The 24473-nt window shown below is 57.5% G+C and overlaps 1 protein-coding gene across 1 annotated transcript in view; it reads right to left on the bottom strand.

Annotated features, from left to right (window-relative positions):
- Positions 1 to 1257: 1257 nt before the first annotated feature.
- MAP2K3 (mitogen-activated protein kinase kinase 3) overlaps positions 1258 to 24473 on the bottom strand; it is a 28725-nt gene continuing 5509 nt past the window's right edge. The window contains exons 2-12 of the mRNA XM_045984323.1: positions 14612 to 14678; positions 14158 to 14206; positions 13037 to 13150; positions 12717 to 12836; positions 11292 to 11408; positions 10007 to 10058; positions 8439 to 8566; positions 7862 to 7939; positions 3708 to 3847; positions 2936 to 2981; positions 1258 to 2391 (exon numbers count right to left, since the gene is read on the bottom strand). Coding sequence (XP_045840279.1) covers positions 2308 to 2391; positions 2936 to 2981; positions 3708 to 3847; positions 7862 to 7939; positions 8439 to 8566; positions 10007 to 10058; positions 11292 to 11408; positions 12717 to 12836; positions 13037 to 13150; positions 14158 to 14206; positions 14612 to 14678 — 995 coding nt within the window. The 3' untranslated portion in view covers positions 1258 to 2307. The remainder of the gene's footprint in view (positions 2392 to 2935; positions 2982 to 3707; positions 3848 to 7861; positions 7940 to 8438; positions 8567 to 10006; positions 10059 to 11291; positions 11409 to 12716; positions 12837 to 13036; positions 13151 to 14157; positions 14207 to 14611; positions 14679 to 24473) is intronic.

Here is a 24473-nt window from a genome sequence, read left to right as displayed (position 1 = left end):
GGGGGTGCAGGTGGACACAGCAGACCCGGAACGCAGCTTCAGGAAGATGGGGAGGGGCACGCCAGGCAGAGGCCACAGTCGGGGCAGAGGCCAGAGGTGAGAAGCTGCCTTCATGAGGGAAGGAGGGAGGGGCACATAGTGCCTCGAAATGATTAAGTGCTGTGCTGGGGAAGGGTTAATAGGCAGAAGCCTGTCCCAGACTGAGGACCAACTTGGGGTAAAAAACAGACTTCACTTCTGGCTGAACTGAGGCTGCGAGGAGCGTGCACAGAGAGATGGACCCCAAAGGGATCAGTGCCTCCTTCTGGGAACATGACCCAATTTCCCATGAAGGACTAGGTAGGCCCTGCTCTCAGACCTCAAGATGTAGTAGGCTGACTCTCCGAAGTTTGATCCTCCTGGCAGGATGAGCATGTGACCCCTTCCTAGCTAGGAGAGTCAGCCCCAAGACTTCTGCTGCAGCTCTAAGCTGGTGGGAGCCACTGGCTGCTGACTTGTCCCCATGAGGGAGGTGTGAAACCGAGACAGAGGACACAGAGCTAAGCTGGACACAAGTTCTTCAGGATATTAGCCAGACTCCTGGATCAAACTATGCCTGAAGCCAGTACTTACATGAGCAAAAAAATTCCCTTCTGCTTCCATCTGTTAGAGGAGGGTGTCAGCCCTAGCCCAGGCCTCACAGATCACAGGATCATAGAGCCACTCTGGACCGTGGCAAGGAACCTTCCTTGAGGGCCCCCACGACTCTCCTCAAAGCTCTCTCCAGGGGACCCAGGCCTCAGTTTCTCCACCTTCCAAGGTGTGTGGCTTTGAGCAAGTTACTTCAGCTTTCTGGCCTGTTTTTCCATCTGTAAAGTGGGGATGACAACATAACCAGAGACAATTATGTAATAGCCTGGATAAGGCAGTGTGGTGAGGCTGGGGGCCAGTGTTTGGCACGTGTTCATCCCTCTGCACTCGGCAGTGCAATCTTCACCGGCGCTGGGCAGGCCGCCCTCCAATGGGCTGGGCCTGTGTCTGCTACACTGCCCAGTGTCCAGCACCGGGCCTGCAGCCTCAGCTGAGAGCTGCGGTGCCCTCACATGTGTGAGGGTCTGTTCAGGGCAGGGCCTGAGGGGTTCAGCAGCAGCCCCCCCACATCCCCGCCTCCCCTGATCATGCTGCTCTGGCCTTGGCCCAGGGGTAAGAGCACGTCCTACAGGCCACAGACTTCACCAAGGAGTGGGGCTCGCCGCTCTGACACACAGTCTCACACAATCTTTGTCCCACTTTTTCTTTTTTTTTTTTAAATTAAAACAACAATCAGGTAACTGCCCCAACCCATCAGGGATAAGACCCTGGGCACAGTCCTTTCTTCAAAAAAATATATTTTCTTTTTCCCGTTTTTTTGTGTTTTTTTTTTTTTTAACAACACCAAAAGCAAATCCATAGCCCCTGTTGAGCCGGTCCCCAAGGAGAGTGAGCTGGACAGCTCCCCTAGCACCTCTCTGAGCAGAGACCTTGGGCCCATCCCCCTAGACCCCAGACTGAGCAGAGAGGGGGTCTCCACCTGCTGGTCCCTAGGGGGTGGGAGAAAGTGATCGGCTCCACACCATGCAAGAACAAAAACCAGCCAAACCCACAAAGCAAAAGAAAAAAAAAAAATCAAGAGGATAAATTAAAAAAAAGTGAAACAACCCTCCCGAGGCAGTGGCCAGGGGCTGGGTTGAGCCCATGTGCCCTTAGAGGCCCCATTTGCCAGTGCTGGGCTGAAGGCTCGCATGGCTCTGTCGTCTCACTCGTGGGGGTGCAGGAGGATTCACGTGGCTCATCCCCCGACCGTGTCCCCCAACACCGCTGCCAGGACAGAGGTGTGGCCAACCTAGGCCAAAGTGTGCAAAGTCCATTCAGTCAAGAGATTAAAAAAAAATATACAACTTGGGTGGCATCTAGGGCTGGGCCCAGGCAGTTTCCCGTACTCAGGCACTGGCTGCCCTCTCTGCAAGGGGCAGTAGGGTCTCGCGGAGGCCATCTAGGCCCGTCCAGGTCCAGGATCTTAGGGGCTGGAGACTTGGGGTCCGTGGAGCAGCAGGGGGGCAGAGGCACTGGCGGGGCCCACATGGGCCTGGCTGAAGGCCCCGGTGGTCTGGTTCTTTGGCACTTGGGGCCAACGGCTTGCTGCCAAGTCCAGCAAGAGCAGCCCCCATTGATTCTTCCCCCAAACACCCAAGGCTGTGGTGGCAGTAGCTCATGGGTGTGGGCGAGCAGTGCCCCAGCGGAGGGGGTGTGGGGCGCTGGAGGGCCAGAGGGAATCCACGGCCCCGCCCCCTACGAGTCCTCCCCCAGGATCTCCTTCACGAAGGCAGCAATGTCGGTCTTCTTGGTTTTGTGCAATGTGAAGAACGGGTGCTCCTGACGGGACAAGAGAAGCCAGTCACCTTGGGTAAGAGCTCGGAGGCCAGGCAGAGATGCCCCCGCCTCCCAGGGCCCCTGTCTCTCTGCTTGGTGATCTTCTATGTCTCCTTCTAGAACCTCCCTCTCCAGGAAGCCCTCCTAGCTAAGAGACAGCGGGTTGGCATCCTCCCCCTGCCCTCCTGCAGTCACCCTCTGGCCACACTGAACTCCCTCCACCTCACCCCTACCAGGCCTCGGGCCAAGTGGAATGCCCTTCCTATCAGCACCGAAGTCCTTATTCATCCTTCCAAGCCCACGTCAAATATCATGGCTTCGGAGGAAATGGCTTCCCTCCCCCTACCATCTCCCACCCCAGCCCTCAGCACCAGCTGTCAGAGCAGCGCTGGAGCCCCTCCAAGGGGCTGGTATGGAGGAGGGGGAGGGGGCCGGGGTATGTCTGAACACACCCTGAAGCGCAACTGAGAAGCTGAATGATTCAGGACAGAGGCAAGCCAGAGAGGCCCTCCCCCCAGAGTCCCACCACGGCTTGACCGGCACTCACCATCAGCTCCAAGTAGCTCATGCGCTCTGCGGGGTTCTTCCTCAAGCTAGGAGAAAACGGGGCAGGCTGAAGCCAGGCTGGCATAGAGGAGGGAGGTCCAGGCCAGCCAAGCCAGGGTGGGCTCACCCCTAAGTGGGCAGCGAGGACACACATGTCCTCCTGGGGCCCTGGGAGGAAGGGCTGGGACTATGCTGGGGGGCTCCTGAGGATGGAGTGGGATCTGGGGGTACACATTACAGAGACTTAGACCAAGTTGCTTTGCCTTTTGGGATATTTGTTTTCTTATCTCCAGAGTGATCCAGAGAGTTCTCAATGATCCAGTAACAAACGACAGTGAAACGCAGTCGTTAACAATCGCAGACACAGTGTCCTTCAGGAGGGAAACTCCTCATCCCGGCTCCAGGGACCAGGGACACCCGGGTGTAAAGGGCAAGGTGACCAGTGACCCCTGCCTGCCAAGCTCATTTGTCTGCAGTCTTTCTTATTTTCCCATAAACGAAATAAAGGATACAAATTTTCCTCGGAGTATCTCTTTGCCCACAATACAAAGATATGCCCATATGTTCTTTCACTTCTGAATACTTTGTGATCTTTCAGATCTCTTTCAAAATCCAAAGACTATCATTTGCCAGCTCTCCCTTGTGCTCTCTTTCTGCCCTGCATATTTTGATGCTATGTCATGTGGGCCTTTATTTGCTCAAGGAGAAAGGGACCAGACACGGGGCGAAACTGGAGTCAGGCCAGGGCAGGGCTTGGGAGGCTGCAGACTCACCACTGCGCAGTGAAGTCCACAAACTCGGGAGAGAAACGGTCAGCTGGGAGCTGGGGAGACGGCTCTTCCACCACCTGCTTCAGCTGCTGGAAAGGAGTCCCCCAGGATTCGTACGGAAAGCGGAGGATGGCCATCTCGATCTGCAGGGAGGCAGGAGCGTGGGTCAGAGGTGCACACACCCGGCCCCTGGAGGCAGGGCATGCGGGGAACCTGCCTGGCCTGGCCTGCCGCTCAAAGCTGGGCCACAGGAGGGTTGAGGGGCCAACGCATGACATCAGAACAAAGATCAAAGCTGGGGGAACAGCAGTAGTCGGTTCCTCTGACCCAGTCGGCACAGACTGCGGCTCAAGAAGCAAATCAAGCCCGGGGTGGTTACTGGTGGACTGTCATCGGGCTTTGAAACCACCCAAATTCAGAAGGCTTTACGTAAAGACCCAAGTTCCAGCTCATCTGGAAGAATCAGCTGTAGTCCTGGGACAGCTTCCCACAAGGCAGCCGTTGGTGAAGGCACATGGGGTAGGCACTGGCCTCCCCGCTCGCCACAGGCCACCCCCCGACAGTCTCCACGGGGTCTTAAGGATCTGCTGCCCTTTATTTGGGCAGTTGTTGCTATGAGAGAGCAGGCAAATGGGAAATGAAATTATCCTCCCAAGCCCGTCTCTCCCTGAAGCTGTAGACGGAGAGGCCTGCGATCGGTCAGCTCTCGCCACAGCCCCCGGGGCCCATCAGCAACTGAAGTTTGCAGCTGCTCCTTCCTCTTCTCTCCACCCCCACCCACCAGCGACATCCTGCAGGACCCATCTGCAAGGCCTCCTCCTCCAGGAAGACTTCCCCCTCCCTGCTGACCTCCTGAACACACAGCCACCACCGAGGCCTTATCAGTCCTACTGAACCTGGAGCTCCCTGCAGGTGACGCAGAGGCCACCTGGCCTCAGTACCCGCGCCAGGCCCCTCGCCACATGCCTCGCCTGCAGTTGGTGGGAAGTCATTTGTGGAAAAGACCAGCTATCTTGAGACAAACTCTGGCTTCTGATTTTGACTGCCGAATTAAAAAAAAAAAAAATCAGGTCAGCCCAGGCCCCCGCCTGGAATAGCACAGAGACTTCTCACTGACAGGCCATAATCACCATAATGAACACAAGAGACCTCAGCTCAAACAAATGCTTCGTGTTGGCAACTGCCGCCTGAACAGCTCACTAATTATTGTGCTAAGAAAGGGCCTTCCCATTAGGCTAAAGGCCCCTTTCCAGCCAAGACATAAACACACCCCACAGATGGAGGGTCTGCAAACCGCAACGGGCAGGGTTGTGAGCCGGTGTGTACTTTCACAGGACTAATTCAGGATGCTTTTTCCTAGAATGTTCACTGATTCCAAATAGCAGAAGTGAGGGTCCTGTGTGGTTTTCCACGGAAGGATCCAGTGGTCTGCCAGAGTTACAATTAGAAAAACAGAAAACTGTCCAGACTCTTCACCTCCTAACTCTTCCCCCCCCCCACTGTAATTTTTTCTAAAGAGTTCAAAATATGCAAAACAAAACAGCCTCTGGGCATAAAATGCATGGTGTGGTGTGATTTGTAACAGAGTATTAAGAGGCAGTCAAAACAGCACCGGGGACTGGCCTGCCGCAAGGCGGCTGACCCTAACCATGACCCTGACCATGAGGGCCACGCTCTGTGATACCCCATTCACTGTTCACCTGCTCAACACCTGTTATGGCCAAGAGCCTTCCCAATCTCATCCCAGGTCTGTATGTTCCATGGCTGTGCCCACGTGCCTGCAGATGGCTACCCAGGGCGGGCTCCGAGGCCTGGAGAGAACCCCCCTACGGAGCAGGCCCGGCACCCAGGGTTTTGCAGTCCCTCCCCAGGGTCACGCAGGGACTTTGAAAGGAAAGAGAAATCCAGAAACCAGTGAAACCGCGCCCATTAGACACTGGCTGGGGAGATGGGGGAAGATCGTGTGGGGTCTCTCAAGGGGATGCCCACAGTGGTCCTCACAACCCCGGGAAACATGAGTGATGTCGTGCTAAGGGGAAAAACCAAAATAAAAACCAGAGAAAACATCTAGAAGAAAATGCACAATGTTGGCAGTGGACAGCAGGGAGAAGGATTATGTCTCCTTAATGATTTTTTACTTTTCATCTTTTTTTTTTTTTTTGGTCTTTTTTGTTTTGTTTTGCAGTTTTTTACTTTGTCTTTTTTTACCTCTCATCTTTTTTTATTTTTCATTTTTTTGTTTTTGTTTTTACTATTTTTAGATGTCGTTTCTATGACTTTCATAGCTTCTGAGGACAAACCTAACCTCTACTGGGGCAGCCAGGTTCCTAAGCTACCAGTGCAGCTTCTCCCATGTGTGCAAGCTAGTCCCCTCTCCAGACACAGACCCTACTTCCCCTTGACTCTGGCCTGGCCTGGGACACTCTGAGCAACAGAATGAGGCAAAAGTGACATGGTACCCATCCTGGGACAGGCAGGACAGAGTCTCTCTCTCATGGAAGCTGGCCACTGCAGAAGACATCAGCTACCCTGGAACTCAGCGAGCAAATGGCCGGAGGCAGTCACATAGTGGCCCTATGTCAATTAAGCCTTCCCGGACCTTCCAGCCAGCCCCGACCCCAGCCAGAGCCAGGTGGCAATCATGACGGATGGATGGACGGATGGGAGGAAGGGATGGAGAGGTGCAGGGGTGTGTATGTGTCTAACATCCAACCAGCCCTGTGTCGTCTGGAAATCCAGCCAGAATTTGCTCTAATTTTTTAACTGAGGAGTTAGGAGACCCTTATCTGCAGGTAGACTGTGCACTTCGAGCCTTTGAACATTCCTCTCCGTTTCAAAAAGAAAACCATTTACTTGAGAAAGGACTGAGTCCGCAGTATTAAGAAAAATGGAAGGTATCTCCTAATTCCTTGTCTCTGACCATATGATTTTGCTTTTGGTCCTTTCCCAGTCAGTGTGTACAGACACTGCTTACAGGGTGACAGTCACACAATGAGGAGGGCAGTGAGGATAATGAAACCCATTATCAGTAAGATCCAAAACATCTACGTTGACCCTAAACTGCCACGCCCTTCTCTGACCTCCTCTTGAATCTGACCCTCCAGACTCACTCTAGGCAGCACCCCCCACCTCAGGGCCTTTGTCCCCAAAGTCGTGCAGGGCCCTCCCCTACTGCTTCAGAAGCTTGTGCTGCTCTCCTGTCGCCCCTGAGTCTCTCCCCTCCACACCCCTTCCCACTAGGTGTTGTACTGGTTTTGTTTTGGATTACTGATTGTGCCCCGTCCCCAACACCTGGAGACCCAGTGGGCCTGGGACAGGGAGGGTGATGACCAGAGAAACAACCACGCTGTGGACACTTCCCATTAGCGCCAATGGTTGGGATGGGGATGGAGGCTGATGACGCCCCGGCCAGCTCAGTGTACACTGGGGCCACTATGACAGCAATGTTTTCCCATGTACCCGGGTGGGGGGAACCCACATTCTGGTCTCCACATGGGTACCAGAATAGGCTTTCTGTATTGGTATTGAAATAAACCTTGAGCCAGACCTAAGCCAAGCCCTGACTCAGGCAGGAACAGGCATTCACTGGGCAGTTCTAGAAAGAACAAGAGTGACAATGGCTCAACCCTCCTCCTGGACCTCAGATGTAGCCATCCCAGCTAAGCTAAGGGTGGGGACCTGCCCTCACCCTCCGATCCCCACAACCCACCCACCCCATCCCACCACACTCAAGGAAATGCACCAGGACTTCACAAGCAACAAACTTCTTGCTGTGAGAAAACACAATCTTCTTAAGAATTTTGCCATTTTGCTTTTTAAATCTTTTGCATACCAGGAGCTCACTTAATTTGGAATTGGCTGTGATTTCTCAACAAGCGCCATGAGCTCTGGGGAAAGTCTGATAGACAGGTTACCATGAGCTGTCAAGAACTTTCATGAAAAACACAGCTCCCCACTGGGAAGGGCTAACATCACTGCAGATATTCCCTCAGATAAACGGTAATTTTTGCTGGCATGTTCTCTTCTCAGATTGTGAAGCCAACCCTTTTTCCCAGGCCTAAACTACTGGAAGGGCTCACCAAAAGCTCCCGGACTGCCATGGCACCCCCAGCCCACCCCCAGACCAGCAAAGGTGGGGTCCAGCTGCAAGCACTTACCATGGTGATCCCGAGGCTCCAGACATCGGACTTGACATTGTAGCCCTTCTGGTTCAGCTCCGGATTGATTCTCTCAGGCTGTAAGGGACCAGTGAGGCCTGAACACCCACCTCCCGGTGAGGGGCCAGAGTAGGGGACACCCAAGGCTCCCTCAGCTAGTCCTCCCTCCCCCACCCCAACCAGAAGGGTCAGTGCTAATCCTTCCCTCCCACCCCCCACCGAGCAGGGGAGAAAATTGAGGCCAGCGAGGGCTAGGGTCCTATGGCAAAGGCCTAAACCTTATGCCTCACAGCCACCCCTGCCCCGGGAAAGGGGGGGCACCCTCAGGCCTGTGGGACAGGGCTGGGACCTACACAAATCCCACAGGTCACTGAAACTTATCATCTAAATGGGCATCCGGGACACCGCTAATACCAGGGGTAAAGCAGGGCTGCTGGCCAGGCTGGGTAACAGATCACCCCTGCTGTGGCGGGAAATGCTGGGCCTCACGAAGGCTCTGTCCCCAGCAGACAGAGGACAGGACCCAACCCTGATCTTGCAGGCACCTCCCTCCTGAACCTCTAGGGGGAGCACTCACGGCCATGTAGGGTTTGCAGCCCGCGTCCAGCGTCTTGGCCACAGAATCCACCAAGTAGCCACTAATCCCAAAGTCACACATCTTCACGTGACCCTCCTTGTTGATGAGGACATTGGACGGCTTCACATCTGCCAGGGATAGAACACCACTTTTTCATCTTCTGGGGTTGTGGGGCAATGCCAGAGGCCAACAGGCTCCTCCAACGCCCAACCACCGATGGGGCAGATGATACCAGGGCCCAGGGAGTGGATGAGGGACGAGGCTCCAAGAGGTGCTGTTCCAGCCCAAGGCCACAAAGATGGGAGCAGCACAGCCAGAACACACCCTGGCCACCGGCCACAAGTGGGGAAGAAAGTGAGTTTCTACCAGGACCTCATTTTTGCACCCACCATCAGCACTCGGAACACAAGGTCCAGAGGGGGCACCTGGCCTGTTTCCTGGCAGAACCTATAGCTCCAGGGTGCTCCCATGTGGGGCTCTGGCGGGGGATGGTGCCACTGACTGGTGGAGAACCCGCCAGCATCCACGCTGAAAGAACAAGAGGTTCGGCCAGGAGGCACAGGGTGGAAGCATAAACACAGGAAAGGGGAGACCAGGCTATAACTAAGGGTCATACTGAGTAGGACACAGGCCACACAGCAGGGAGTCTTCCAGCAAAGCACACGCAGCACACGTGCAACCTCCATGCTTTCCTACAGGGACGTGCAGAAGCACAGAAACGCACAGGGAAAGGACCAGCCAGTGCCACACTGAGCTGCCAACAGTTGGGGGGGGTATGGGGGGCAGGGGCTGGGGGAGCCGCTGAGGAGTCAAAGCGGGCTTGGTCTAATGAGCTTTGAGAGAAGCGGGACATCCAGTAAGTGAACTACTCAGAACGCAAAAGAAGGAACTACGACCTACACAGCCCCGCTGAGCCTCACAAACATTAGGCTGAGTGTCAGAGGCTGGAGAAAGGCCACACGAATCCATTTACATGAAGTTCAAGAACAAGTAAAACCCATGTACTGTGGGGAAAAACCAGATGAGAGGCAAAAGGGGGATGTAGGGGCAGGGACTGACCAAGAAAGGCCCAGAGAACTTTCTGGAACGGGGTAGAAGGGTAGAAGGTGCAAACATCCTGCATCTGGAAAGGGGCCGGGTTATGTGGACGTAAATTCTGAAGAGACTCATCAGATGTTAACTACGGATCTGTGCATTTCACGATATGTCAACGCTATGTCAAAACAGATCCTGTCAGTGTTCCCAGGACCGAAGTCCAATTCTTGCTCCGAGCACCAGCAAAGCTAAAGGCCTTGAGGAGGGGACGGGGGGGGGGGGGGGGCGCCGTACAGCTGGGCCCAGTGTGGTGGGACCGGAAGACAATGGCTTGGAGAAGTGACAGTGGCCTGGACTGGGAAGCAGGCTCAATCGGGACCCCAAAGGGCACCTCGCTACCTATCACCTCAGGCAGCTCATCTGGAGAAAGGGGAGAGGTCCCCGCTCCTTGCAGGACTGGGCGAGCCCATGCGTCTGAGCAGTGCGCAGGCGCCCCCCCACCCCACCCCAATGGGGCGGCAGCAGAGACTGACCTCTGTGGATCACGGACAGCTTGCTGTGCAGATGCTCCAGCGCCCTCACGATCTGGGGGCAGGAGGAGGAAAGACAAGGCTGCTGTTATTCCCGGTTCTGTCAACCACGACACAGCAGTAAGATCCCCTACCCGTGTCCATCTGTCTCCCTCTGCCATAGATGCACCCCAGCCCTCCCCCGCCCACTGTCCCAGGCTCTTGCCCGCATCCCAGCTTTGACCCTGGTGTTGTGGCCATCCCGGTGCAGACATACCTGGCCTCCTGCTTTTCTCCCTCCCGCCCTAGTGGGCCAGAATCTCAGGCCCAAGCCTTTAACCAGGGAAATGATGTACCCAAGATCTTGCAGAGTCCCAGGCTCGTGACCCCCTCCAAGGGGCTATCCCTACCCCTAGCAGGCTCTTGGGTAATCCCCAGCCCTTCCGCAGCATCCCTGCTTCCTCTCCTTCAGCAGAGCCAGAGGCCCGTCTGCTTGAGCCATTCCCCTCCGGAACACGCAGTGGGGAACCCTAGACAATTATCCCAAATACCCTGACTCGATACTCTGGCATGGTGTGTTTTCAGTGCTCCCACGTGCAGTGAGGATTGAGAGGCACCACTATAACTGATTCCATTTCCTTTTTCCCTTTGGCTGCCAGATGCTCAAGCCCAGCATAGCTACTTTCCTCCAGACACACCTGACCTCAAGCTGTGGATGCTAAGCTTCCCCCCAGTTTAGCTTGTACCTCTGTGAGCTGTCTCAGGGCATTTCTGGCATAAGGAAGCTTTAAGTACTAAGTTGTTTTTTTTTTAAATGGTGTAGAAAGCTCTGGACTGGGCGCACAAAAACTAGAAACCCGGGCGCGTGGATGGCTCAGTTGGTTGAGCGAGTGCCTTCCGCTCAAGTCATGATCCTGGAGTCCCGGGATCAAGTCCCGCATTGGGCTCCCTGCTCAGTATGGGGTCTGCTTCTCCCTCAACCTTGCCCCTCTCATGCTTGCTCTCTCTCATTCTTTCTCTCTCTCAAATAAATAAAATCTTTAAAAACAACAACAACAACAACTAAAAACCTAAGATCTGCCAAATCCGTGTGGTTCTGGGAGCCCCAGGCTCGGGGTTTCCTCAGCAAGAAAGCTCTGGGAGAACTGGGTCCCCGGAGGGCAGTCGCCCAGGTTCAGGGCCCCACTGGGGACCCAGCTCTGCCCAAGCTCTCACCATGAGGCTGGGCTTTGTGCCTGCTGGCACGGGGCTGGGGCCCCTGCCTATGGACCTGAATCCCCCAACCCCTCCCAAGACCAAGGTCACTTACAGACACAGCAATTTCCCCCAGAATGTCCTCTGGAATGGTCATGTTTTTTTCGAGCACCTTCCGGTAGAACTTGTCCAGGGATGTGTCCATGAGCTCCATGCAGATCCACACATCTCCCTGTGGAAGGACAGCTGGAGGTGAGCCCGGGTCAGCGCGAGGTGGTGCCGGTGTCTGGACAGCCTGTGCTAGGGCCATGTCAGCACAGGCCTGACCCTCTGGCGCTGCTCAGGCCTCCCCAAAGACACACCTGCCTGCTCCCAGCTCTTCCTATTCTGCAATCTTTCAACTTCTGCTTCTCCGCCTGCCCTGCTTGTCTCCCCTAGTGGGTGGTACGCCAGCCAGCCTCACTCTGATGAGCTCTGCTGCCTCCGGTCTCCTCCCTCTGATCCTAAAGTCCATGGCAATTTCCAGAAAGAAGTAACTAAAACACACACCCAGTTGTGTCCCTCTGCATGGGGGCTCTCAGGCCCAGCTGCAGCTCAGCTCCACACCCCAGCCCTGCAGACCCATCTGACCTCAGCTGCTATGGCCCCCAACACGCACAGGTCATCCTAGCTCTAGCCTTGAAGGATGCTTCCCTTCTTCTCCTGCAAAGCCCAGCCTCCCCCACTGCCAGCTCCGCCACAAACGCTTATCCTTCAGGACAGTCTTCTATGAAGGCTGGGTACAGCGTCTCCGTGGGGTACCTGTGGGCCCACGTGCCTCCCTGCTGACTCTGACCCAGCGCAGGTGTGTGTCTTGCCCCCCACCCCCTGCAGCAAGGGGACCAGCAGGCTGCCCCTGGCACACAGCAGGTGCTTAGCACATGAGCCAAGGGTGAGGAGGCGCTGGCCAGGCACACTTGGGGACCTGGTAGATGCTCAGGGAGCATTCAGCAGAAGGCCATCCTTCAGCTGCAGCAAGCCGCACTCCCTGGCATCACCCCGATTGCTCTCTCATCCCACAACCAGTGCTGCCCACAGACCAAGAACCAGACCCTCGCACGCCTCCTTGGCTGCCCCTGCTCAGAACCCCACCGTGCCAGCCTGGACGCCAGGGAAGCAAGCAGGTGACCCCCGAGACCAACTGGGTGCCAGGCCCTGGGTCACATTATTGTATCTTCACGTGACCTTGGGAGGTGGATATGATCACTGGCCTCATTTCATAGACAAGGAAACCGAGGCAGGAAGCAGGGGCACCAGGCAGCCTGGGTCCTGGGAAAAGCTCCCAAGAACCCTGCACATGTGGTCTCACTCCCTCGGTGCCCAGCACCTGGCACACAGCGGCGCTCAGCAAATATCTGCTGGGGGCCCCGAGTGAGCAACGGCAGACGGCGGGGCAGCCAGACTGGGGGGGGCAGGTGTGCAGAAGGAAGGTGGGGTGGGGCAGCCTGTGCTCCTCCCTGCAGCCCAGCCCCCACCTCCCACCCACCCACCAGGGCCGCACCTCTCTGAAGAGGGCCCCGTAGAAGGTGACAGTGTAGAAGCAGTCAACTGTGCGCATATTGATGTCCAAGTCCATGAGCAGACGCTTCTGCTCCTGTGAGTTCACGGTGGCCCGGATCCGCTGCAGGACAGAGGGCTACGGTCAGGGGCCACGCGGCAGAGGGCGACCACCCCCCATCCCTCGCAGGAGGACTAGGAGCTCCAAGGGGTACCCACAGGCTGTACTACAGGCTCAGCCCCCGTGCCTCCTCCAGGAAGCCTCCCAAGTGTCCCCAAGCTCCCGGGCTGCGTGGGGCAGGACGGTGTGGAGCCCTTGTGTACCTTGACGGCCATGATGGTGCCACTCTGGGCGTGCCGCACCTTCTCCACCACCCCATAGGCTCCGCGGCCCAGCTCCGAGATGGTCACCAGGTCATCGGCCTCCACCTCGAAGTTCTTGGGGACAGAAGAAAGAGAGGCCACAAGTCAGGAGAGCGCAGGGGCAGCAGAGAGGAAACAGTCAGTCAGTTGGATCTGAGCTCAAATCTTACACCAACCACCCTCTGCGGTGTGACCTGGGCCAAGTCACGCCACCTCTCAGACTCACACCACTCTCCGTAAAACGGGCACAGCCCGGCGTTCAGGACTATTGCACGGCTAAATATGACCGCCTACAAAACACCCCCAGGTGGCGCAGGGAACTCCAGAGAGGCCCCTTCCCTCTTGCCTCCCACCCCATTCAGGGGTTGGGACAGAATCATTCATTCACCCGGTATTTGTGGAGTCCCCACTACGTGCGCGTTCCTGTTTCAGGCACTAGAGACAGACAGAACAGAATGAAGCTCTTGCTTTCACAGCGGGCAGTATGGCCCTGGGCCTCCTGCTCTCCCTCATGCCCTCTGCTGTCCGGCAGACAAGAAAGCTGGACGCCGCCCACTGACAAGTGTCAGGAGGGAATGAGCCTGGGAGGGGCGGTCAGCCACGGAGAGGCCTCCACAGTGGGTCTCTGCCTGTGGGGGAAGCACAGTCCCCAGACAGGATCCCAATCGCTGGTGAGCAAGCCATCAGCAGGTACGTGTGCAAGGCAGGTTCCCAGATGCCGCTTCTGAGGCTAGAGCCAGGAGTCCCCATGTTTGATGCACCATTCCCACAGGTGACATGGGCACTGGCAGCCCCAGGACCCAAACTCTGAGATCAGGAAACTTCATGCCAGCTCTGGCTCTCCAGCCCCATGAGGCAGGCCAACTCTCCCCATTCCAGGTGAGAGGGTCTAAGGGTGGGCAGCCCAGGGCCACACAGCTAACGTCTGGGGAGCGAGGTTCCTCTCCAAAGCCCAGTTCTTCCCATCGCCCACAGCCTCCTCCCAGTGGCCCTACAGGGTCAGCTTGGGCCCACTTGTCAGATGAAAACGCTGAGGTTCCAACCCATGAAGGCCCCGCCCCAGGTGTGCAGCCGGCACCTACCCTGTCTCCGATGGTAATGAAGGTCCGGGAGTCAAGGTTCCGGGGGGGTCTGTGGGGGAAAAAGCAGGACCCCGTGAGCCTCAGAAAGCAGCATATCCTTGCCCGAGAGAAGGAGCAAACCAGCCTGGCCCAGGAGCCCAAGACGCGTCCTGTCCCCGGGAGGCAGCCTGCGGGCAATGGTGTTCCTCACGGCACCCAGTCTGTCATCAAGCACCCGCGGTGTCACATACAAGGTGCGGTCACACAGACATGGCCAGAGCTCACCCTTCCATCTCCAAGATGGGCGAGAAGGGAGAATGGAGGTGTGACGCCTGTGAGCCCCTGTGACCACGCCCCCAGCTCCCAGTTCATACGAGGTGCTCTCCGGGACACGCCATCCCCTGCCTGCTCCCCTCCTTTCGACCCCCTCCAGGAAGCCTCTCCAGGCCGAGCCAGGGGAGAAACTGAGACTCACGTGGGGTTGGGCACGAGCGGCTTGGACATGCAGGATATCCGTAAGTCCTTCTTCCTTTTGGCTTTCCCTAAAACAAAGAGGTGAGGCACCTGGTCAACGCTCAGTCTGTCAACACCCCTTGGGGACAGACCTGGGGACAGAGATGACTCGGGCCCCCTGCCATCAGGGGCCCCAAGCACAGTTACAGATGCTGAGGGTCAGTCAGGGTGGGCAATGCTCTGAGGGGTCCTGGTGCCTCTGGGCACAGGGACATCTCCTGCTCCAGCCCCACAGGGCCTCCCGGCAGCTGGCCTCAGGCAGTCACCCCACAGCTACCCAAGATGCCTCCAGAGCACACCTCCAAGGAAGGTCACTCCGTCACAGATCTGCCCCCACGGGGCACACATCAGGCTACCACTGGACACCCCCCGAGGGAGTAGGGCCACATCCCAGCAGCCAAAGTGCTCACCAGGGCCTCTGCTCCCACCCCCTGCAGAAGCCCTGTGTCCTAAGTGCCTGGTAAGGGCTGAACTGTGCCCCTAAAAAACCCACGTGTTAAAGTCCTAAGCCCCGGTACCGCAGAGTGTTACCCTGTTTGGAGATGGGTTCTTTACAGAGACGATCAAGTTAAAGTGAGGTCATGAGGGTGGGCTCTAGTCCAGCAGGACTGGCGACTTTAGAAAAGGAGAAAGCTGGACACAGACACAGATACGCACAGATGGAGGAGAATGTGAGAAGAACAGGGGAAGATGGCCAGGCCATCTGGAAGCCAGGGAGTCCCTAAGGAATCCAGAAGCTAGGAGAAAGGCCTGGAAGGGGCCCCTCCGTCACAGCCTCAGAGGGAACCAGCCCACTAGCACCTTGAGGGAACTCTGGGACCATCAGGCAGGAAGCGTCTGTGAGCCCCCAGCCCACAGTGCTAGCAAACTGACCCAGCTCCTGCTCCCACTTGTGGCGCTAACCTACCTGGGGGGCCTCGGTGGCAGACAGAGCTCCTCTCAGGTCCCAGCTCTGCTGCCCGCCCCTCTTCTGAGCTTCCCTTTCCCCATCTGTCACTGGGACCACAGAGGCCCCTCTCAGGGGCGGCTGGGAAGTCTGGACCAGATGCAGGTTGCGGAGCTGCTGACCGAAGCGAACTGCCTATTGCTCGCCCCCCCCCCCCGCCCCCGGACCACCACCAGCAAAGTTCTCGCCTTTGCCGCCCCTTCCAGGAGCACCATGGGAAGGCACTTCCCTCCCCAGGGCACCAGACAGTCTCCTAAGGACGGGAGAGGGGCTGCGCCTCTCCAAGACCACAGCTCCTGGGCTGGCTGAGAGCGGCGGCCAGGAGCCCAGCGTGCGGCCCATGCTAGCAGAGAGTGCATGTCCCAGAGCGCTGGACACGGTGGCGCTGGGCACGGCGGAGGGAGCTTCCATGGGGGATGCCCTCCGGAGAGGCCACCACGGCACCTCACAGGCAGGAGAGCAAGAGCAGGACACATCTGGGCCCACGGGGGAAGACCAAGGCCGGCTTGAGTCCATGGCCCCCGCTCCTAGCCACCGGGACTGGAGCTCCAATGTCCAGAGGACATGATTTTCCCAGGTCACTGAGAATGCAGATGGCAGAGGTGGGACTTGACCCTGAGTCCCCAAAGTCATGCAGACCACTTGCCAGCCCCTGCGGGAGTGTCCTTCCCACCTCCCAGGCATAGCCCCGCTATGTGCTCTGCCCTCCCCGGCCACCTCACACGCCGCCCCTGATGAAGCACCGGCTACCCGGGGAAGTGGGAGCTGCCCGGGGCCCCGCACCACCAGCCATGGGTGTACACAGCACACTGGGAGACACGAGCCCCGGAAGCCACCTCTGAACTGGGTTCAGATCCAGCTTCCACCACATCCCGCTGTGTGGCCTCAGTGCCCCATGTGTCCCTGGCCGGGAGGCCCACGTACTTGGACCCAGCAGCCAGGCAGGGCCTGACACCACCGTCAGGGGATGGGATAGGGTTGTTATTGCTGCTGGGGAGATGAGGCCTGGCCCCAGCTGTCCTCAGAGCTAGATGACTTGCCACAGAATGGAAGAGCCCTGGTGGGAAGAGAGTCCCGGATCTGCATCGGGGTTGGTGCAGCCGGGCACCTGCAGCCTCCCCACGGAAGCCACCCAAGGCCCCAGATGCCTGCTCTGAGGGAGGTCTGCCTAGCCCCCGGGTTCAGGACTGGCCTGACCCACTTGGCCCCATGCCCACTGCCAAGTCAGGGCCACGACGGCACCGTCCTCGACCCCAGAGCCAGTGGGAGCCCTGCTCTCTCCACGCCGGCCCCAGACGAATCATGTGCTTTCTCTGCCCCAAATTCAAATCCCACCTTTGCCCCTTAGAGGCCGGGTGCCCTTCAGCAAGTCCCCATTCTTCTCTAAACCCCCGTATCCTCAACCAGACAAAGCGGATCGAAACAGCACCTACATGGTAGTGATCATTAGAGAACTTAGAACAGCACCCTGCTGCATCAGCGCGACTTGCCCCAAGCCCAGGCCTGTCCGGGAACAACCCAGGGGCCGCACGAAACAAGTTTCCACACATAATACCCACTGGGTGCCACCATCGCTTGCCCGGCGCCGGGGCAGACCAGCTGCCTAATCATGAGCTCCCGTGTGAGGCATGTGGCCATTGTTTGGATTTTTTAAAGAGTTATTCATTTATTTGAAAGAGAGAGAGGGTGCGCTTAACCAACCACACCACTCAGGTGCCCTCGTGTGAGGTGTTTTCATCCCATTTTACAGATGAGACAACATGGCCAGCTGTCAGAGGCCGAGTGGGTCTCTCTCTCATCCAGCAACGGCCTGCTGGCCACACAAATGGCCCTTCCCCTCTATTTCAGCTGTTCCAACAACCCTGGAGGGAGGAGTTCTTAGCCTTACTTTACTGGAGGGAACTAAGATGCTGCACAGTGACTCAGGGGGAGCTGCTCCCAGATCTGGTGACTCCGAGACCACACTGGCCAGGCCAGCCGCTCCCAGCACCCTCTCCTGCTGGGAGCTTCTCCCTGTAGGGGGAGGGACCGGCCTGCTGTACTCCCCACAGAGAGCTCTGTGACATCTGTAACAGGGACCCAGACGCTTCCCTGAGTTTCCCAAGGCCCAGCATATTCTACATGGAAAGAGTAAAACAGAAAAGGCAAGGTATCCAGGCTCGCGGGCTCCTGAGGCCACATCCGTGCTCCCCCTGGGTCAGACTAAGTCATCACTGACCTCTGGTGGCGTGGGCAGGAGCTCGGTCCTGGGACGGAGCCCCACATCGGGCTCCCTGCTCAGCAGGCAGCCTGCTTCTCTCTCTCCCTGTGCTGCTCCCCCTGCTTGTGCGGTCATGTGATCTCTCTCCTTCTCTCTGTCAAATAAATAAATAAAACCCTAAAAAAAAAAAAAAAGAACAACCCACTAGGGGGTCTCCTGGGGCTCACAGCAGATCCCCCCTGTACTACCGGCTCTTGGCCTTACCTAACCTTCCTCTGGCCCTAACCTGCACACCCATCTCCCACCCTGGGATCTGCAAATGTCATGAGACAGGCCCCTCTTCACCAGGCCTCAGTTTCCCTAGCAGTCAAGGGAGCCTCTATGCCTGTGGACAGGCCGGGTGGGTGAAAGAGGAAAGAGGCCCTCAGTATATGAGAGCTCCCACATGCCCCTCCTTCTGGGCTTGGGGCGGGACACAGGCTGCTCCAAGCACATGGGCCGGGTGGGAAGAAGGAGTAGGGTCCTGGCCTTCTCACCTATCTGCCCACCAGGGACACGGGCTCTGTGCAGCAGCTCCCCAGCTGTCAGAGGGAGTGGGTGAGGCCACCTTGGAGACAGCTCAGAAAGAGGCCACAGGCCACCAGCCACCACCACTGTCTGCCATTCACGTCAGTGCCGGGCCCAGATGGCCAGGCGGCCCAGGGCTGCCCAGGTGTGGGCCCAATATGACGACCGTCACCACAACAAACAGAGGTTGACGGGCGGGCACCAGCAAACCACAACAAGCCTGCCAGCCTCAGCCTGCGGGGCCTCTGGCACCGGTGGGCACAGTGCCAGGCTTCAGTGTGTCCTCAGCCCTCTCCAGCCTCTCAGCACCCCCGCAGGCAGAGAATAAGGAATTCGGCCACTGGCTGATAGGACAAGACCACAAAGAGAGACACCCCGGACTCCCACAACTCCTACCTCTGCCTGGCCCTGCTCTCATCTCCTCCCACTCACCATTCCTTAAATAAGCCCCTTCTTTTCCATCGCAGTGCCTTTGCACATTCTGTTCCCTCCGCCTAGAGCACTCTTCCCTGCAGCTCTGTCCTGGCTGGTATATGATCCTCACCTTTCGCCTAGTCAAAGCGGCTTTTCTGATCACTCCAGCTAAGCTCCCTTGTCCCTGCTTCTCCCTGTGTCCTGCTGGCTTCGCTCCTGTCACGTCTCACAAGTCATGGTTCTACAGTTACTACTTCAGGGGCAACTAGGAAAACGCTTATGGGCACTGACTCGAATCAGGCAGCCTGGGTTTAAATTGCAGCTCTGCCTCTTCCTAGCCGTATGCCCTCAAGCAAGTGCCTTAACTTCTCTGGACATCGGAGATCAACTGTGCAATGGGGATAATGACCCATGGTGAGCCTCGGGGTTACCAGGCGTGTCCTCCGAAGTTATCAGGGCCACACTGCAGTGGTGCCTGACAGGCAAAGATTAGACGGAGCCATCTGGAAACCAACAGGACCCCAAATAACACTAGGCCCTCGGCCCCAGACAGCTGCTCTGTACAGGAAAATGTTTTCTTATACCTGTGATACCAAGGGGATCAGAGAAGAGATGTGGCTTGACCAAGGTGACAGTTAGTGTCTGGTAGGGAGCAGACACAAAGACAGGTCTGTGTAGCTCCAAAGATCAAACATCAACAGAAAGCCTGAGAGAGGGGTCTCCCCACCCCCTGTGTCACCCCTGCCCTGAGGCCTTGGGAGAGCGGAAATAGGCTGGATGGTACCACCTGCTCTCAGGGTCCATCCACGGTGGGAGGGGGAGGGGTGGAGCGTCCCTCACCATGGATGCTGCAGGGGCCTCCACACACACAGGGAGCCCCCCATACATCGTCATGTTGGGTTGCAACCCCTGATTTCCAATGACAAAAGCAACACCGACTGCTCCCAATGTATTACCCCCCCACACACCTTTGGGGTATTTTGGGTGCTTCCTGAGCTGTCCACTGGAGAAGTCCTAGGCCCTGAGTGTCCGGGCCCGCCCTGCAGAGGTGGGAGGCCTGATGGCTCGAGGCCGCCATGCCTCCTCCCAGCCCCTGCCGCACTTGGCTCGTCACCTCTATCCTATGCGGGTCCCTCAGAGAAAGATCAACTGGGCCAACCTGCTCCCGCCACACAGGCAGCTAACAAACGGCTGGTGTCAGGGGCTCTCGTGAGCCAAAGCCCACACCCCCACTTTGACCCCAGTGATCTCCGCTCACTGCAGACCTCACACCAGCCCCAGCTACTGCTCTGTGCGCGAGTCCGGGTGAAGCGCTCAGCGCACCCAGTTCACAGACAGTACCACTGAGGCTCAGAGATGGTAAACCGAACGGCAGGGCCGGGCACTCAGGCCCACATATGTCTGAGGCTGGAGTCTCTACCCCGTGGCATCCCTCCCACAGGAGGCCCCTGGGCAGTTTTCAGGGGCTACCGCCACCAAGTGTTGGCGGGGAGCGAGGACAGACCTGGCTCCCCCAGGCAGGGGGCCAGCTGGATCCCTAGCACTGCGGCACCCTGTCCGCAAGGTCCTAGAGCAGATGAAGGGCTCTGTCATTTACTGAACACCATATATGTGGCACCTGCCAAGGGCGCTGTGGGCTCCACCCCACAGGTGAGCGACAGGTGAGCCCCTCAGCCCCCTGGCCCTGCCCTCTCTCTGGCTGAGTGCTGGCCCCCGAGCAGGCCCTGGCATCTGAGGCCCTTGGCAACCCCCTTCCCTCCACCTCTCAGGGCCTTCCTCATCCACAGAGCAGGTGGGGAGGACTCTGCGCCTGCCCCCCTCCCAGCGCCCACCCCTTCGGCAATGAGCAGCCGGGCCGCTGCCCCCTGCCCCACCGTTAGGCTCCAACCGTGGACAAGCGGCAGTGACTGCTGGCAGTGCCGCTGGTACCCAGGAGGCCCGGGCCGGAGACGCTACTCCACAGCCCCAACGGCCGAGAACGTGCCTTCCCAAGATGGCAGCTGCGCCAGGGCCAAACCCAGGGCTGACGGGAGAGCCAGGACCACAGGCAACAGCAACTAACAGACAAAGCCAGTGTGTGTATTGTTTACAAGCCAGGGATGGGGACCTTTCTGAGGTGGGATTTGAGCTGAGGCTGACACACAGCGGGCGAGGAGGAGGAAAGTTCTAGTGCCAAGAGGGTCAGGCGCAGGGGAGAAGCGCACTGGTGGGGTGGTGGGGGGTGGTGCGCGACTAGAGGGTGTGGGGCGGGAGGCCCGCTCCTAGTTGGGGGGCAAGACCCTGAGGGCACAGAGTCTGGCCCTGTGGGGCCGGTGCTTGCGTGAGCTCACAGTGTGAAGGCAACTCGGCCCTATCGAAGCACCCACTGACCCGGAAGCCCACCTCGGGGAACTCCCACCAGAGAGAGAGAACACAGCACCGCCAACATCTGTGCGCACCTGTCGTGTGCCTGGCCAGTGCTAAGCCTCGGATCCCGTCTCGGTGGACCCCTGCAGCAGCCCCAAGCCACGGGGACGAACAGGCTCTCCACTCTCCAGAAGACAGCACTGAGGCGGGGTTTGTAAAATGAAGAGACTGGCCCAGGGAACCGGCAAGGGTCCAGCGGGCCCCTGGGCAGGATGATGTGCTGAGCACTCTCCATGCAGGAGGCGGCGTGCAGATTTTAAGAGAGAGAGAGCGACGGTCTCTTCACAGAGGAGTCCAAGGAGCAACAGACCGCCTTCCTGCACCTTTGAGATTTTCCTAACCACATGCAGTGTCAGCTGGGTCCACGGAAGGAATTTAAATTGAAGAACAAGGAAGAAAGAAGCCCTGTGGAAACTTGTGCCTGGGGCCGCTGCAGGTTTGGGCCTTGGGGGAGAAATGGGGAGCCAGGCTCGCTGGCATCCCTCCTGGGGGCGCTCAGCAAGACTTGCTCAGCCCTGGATGGTGCCCCAGAGGCCAGCCACTGCAGACTTGGGGGCCAGGGGCCTGGAGACTTGAGCAGGGTCCCATGCCAGCACTCAAACACAGACCCCAACCTCACAGGCCCCCTGATCCTGGCTCCACATACCTCTCATCTGCACCCACGAGACCATCTGCCACGCCCCAGTGGCAAAGGCCAATAGGCAGTGAGTGCAGAAGGACAGGCTGTGGCACCAGGAGACCTGAGCTGCTGAGCTGCTGTGTGACCACCGGCAAGCACACCTCCTCCCTGAGCCTGTTTCCTCCCAGATGTCCTGGGGAGTCCAATGGCCTTGATCTTCAGGACAGGTGAGCCCGAGTCAGGAGTTGTTAAGACAGACCTAAGACAGACCTGTGTGACCTTGGGCAAGTCACTCCCCCCCTTGAGGCTGGTATACTTGTCAGACTTAGAGCTGACAACACCCCATGTTGCTGGGTAACCACAACAGCTGAATGAGACACTGCGCATGAAATGTCTGGCACAAAACGGGTCGGATCAGTGGCCACCCTGGCTGCAAGGCCTTCCATTGCCAAGGTGGGCCCCAGACTGCCGAGTGAACCCCCAGACTGCAGATCCCGGGCTTCAAGAGCCTATGACTAGGGAGGGACATTCCCAGAGCGACATCTGACCTTCCCAGGGCCTCGGGGAGACGGGGCACTCCTCTTGCTCTGGCTAGTGGGCTGAGCTCTCACAGGTCTCCACTTGGGGCCACTGGGAGGTCACCCAGGCCACCAGGAGGCACTGCTGGGCCCCATGCTCCTGCTCCTGCAAAATGGTAAAAGCCCCTTTCCTTAACCAAGGCCATTCTTGCTTTTATCATCATTTGCATTGAAACAAAATCTTATGAAACCTGGGTTCGATGTGTAGAAGACCTAAAATGTATTCTTGATAGTAAAAAGGCCAATACGTAGCTCAGGTTCCAATTCAGCATTAAATGAGCACCCAAGGCGTCCCTGAACTGGAGAGATCTCATCAGTCCCCACTCTCAACAGCAGAGGTGTTTCATTCCCTCCGTTCAGATGAGAACACTGGCCCAGGAGGTCACAGAGGGAGGTGGCACAGAGCTGGGCCTCGAAGCAGCCCCTCCCACCTGGAAGTACACACAGGCTCACCCAGCGAGGGCCCCCCCCCCCCCCCCCGCACCATCCTGGGGTCTGCCCCAGGCAATGGGCCAGAGCAGGCTGTGCCACTAGTATGGAGGCAGGAGGTGAAGTGGAAGACACGCTGAAGGACAGGGAGGTCAGGGAACATCTCCCCAACCCCACACCCACAGCAGTCTTGTGCAGGTCTCTGACCACCAGCCCCTACTTAGTGGTGCACAGAAACGCTCCTCAGCTCTCCACATCTCCCCTGACACCCAAGGCCCCTCACGGGTCACCTCCCACCCACTGGCTTGCACGATCCTGAGGACGCACCATGGAAGCTGGTGGCAATAGCACAGTGACGCGGAGGAGGAAAGTCAAGAGCTGCCAGGTTCCTGTTACACAGGCTGAGCCCCGCACAGTCGGCCCAGGAGTTTCAGACCCACTTGAAGCAACAAGGACAGCTGTCCACACTCAGCCACACTAGCTCTGAGCCAGCCCCGTACTCAGCACTTGCATACACCAGTGCATTGAGGCCTCGCTGTGACCCTGCCATTTAGGTTCTAGGATCGTCCCCATGATACAGATTGAGACCCCACAGCTCATGAGTGCAGAAGATGGCGGTGAACCCAGCCAGCAGGCTGCAGCCTCTCCCCACCACCAAGGCAGTGTAGGCCCCCTTCTGAAGGATGGTGAGCGTCACTATGCCCCTCGTACACTAGAACTCAATTTCAAAAAACAATAAAGAAGTGATTAATACAGGGGCGCCTGGGTGGCTCAGTCGGTGAAGCATCTGCCTTCGGATCAGGTCATGGTCCCAGGGTCCTGGAGTCGAATCCCACATCGGGTTCCCTGCCCAGCGGGGAGTCAGCCTCTTCCTCTCCCTTTGCTCCTTCCCTTTGCTTGTGCTCTCTCACTCTCCCTACCCTCTCTCTTTCAAATAAAATCTTTTTAAAAAGTTCAATACAAAAGTCAGGGCAGTTGTTAGGGAGGCACAATTCTGGGGGGGGTTTTGGGGTACAGTAATGTTTGATTTCTTTAGCTGGGTATTAGGTACACAGATTTCATTTTACTTTTACTCATTAAAATACAGAAGTACATTTTATATATCCTTTTGGTGTCTGTGATATAGTTCAATTTAAAAGTTTAAAAGGAATGGAAGACCCCATCTGCCAGGTTGGGGTTCAGCCCGGAGACGTCAACAGGGTTAATGCTGAGCCACCCAGGAGCAGGGCACCAGTTGGGAGAAGGGCAGAGAAGCCAGGACAATCCCTGGAATGCCAGCTCAGCCAAGACACCCCAGAAAGGGACCCTTGGGGAAGGGAGAGGGTAACAGGGACCTCTCAGGAGGGAAAGGGGGACAAAAGCCCTTCAGGGTGAGCCTGGTGACCCTCTCCCGAGTTGGACACAGCCCCCAGGCTTGCTGTCTGTGAGCTGCAGACGACCTACCAGGCTGCCACTGCCCAGCCCTGTAAGTTTTTCATGCCTTTTATATGAAGCTTTTTGGGGTTTCCATGCTCAGTACTAGGGAGGGCATCGACAGAAGCAGCCGGGCAAGCAACCCTGACTCATGTGGGCTATGTGGAGAAGGATGGTCCCCAGAGGGCTGTAAGCCCCAATCTCAAGAGCTGAGCTCAAGGCAGGCCTGCCTCATCACCCCATCTGGCCGGG

Source organism: Meles meles, chromosome 18 (genome assembly GCF_922984935.1).
Source record: "Meles meles chromosome 18, mMelMel3.1 paternal haplotype, whole genome shotgun sequence".
In the NCBI taxonomy this organism is placed as follows: domain Eukaryota; kingdom Metazoa; phylum Chordata; class Mammalia; order Carnivora; family Mustelidae; genus Meles; species Meles meles.
The sequence above is the reverse complement of the archived record's forward strand: the minus strand, read 5'-3'. Positions and strand labels throughout refer to the sequence as shown.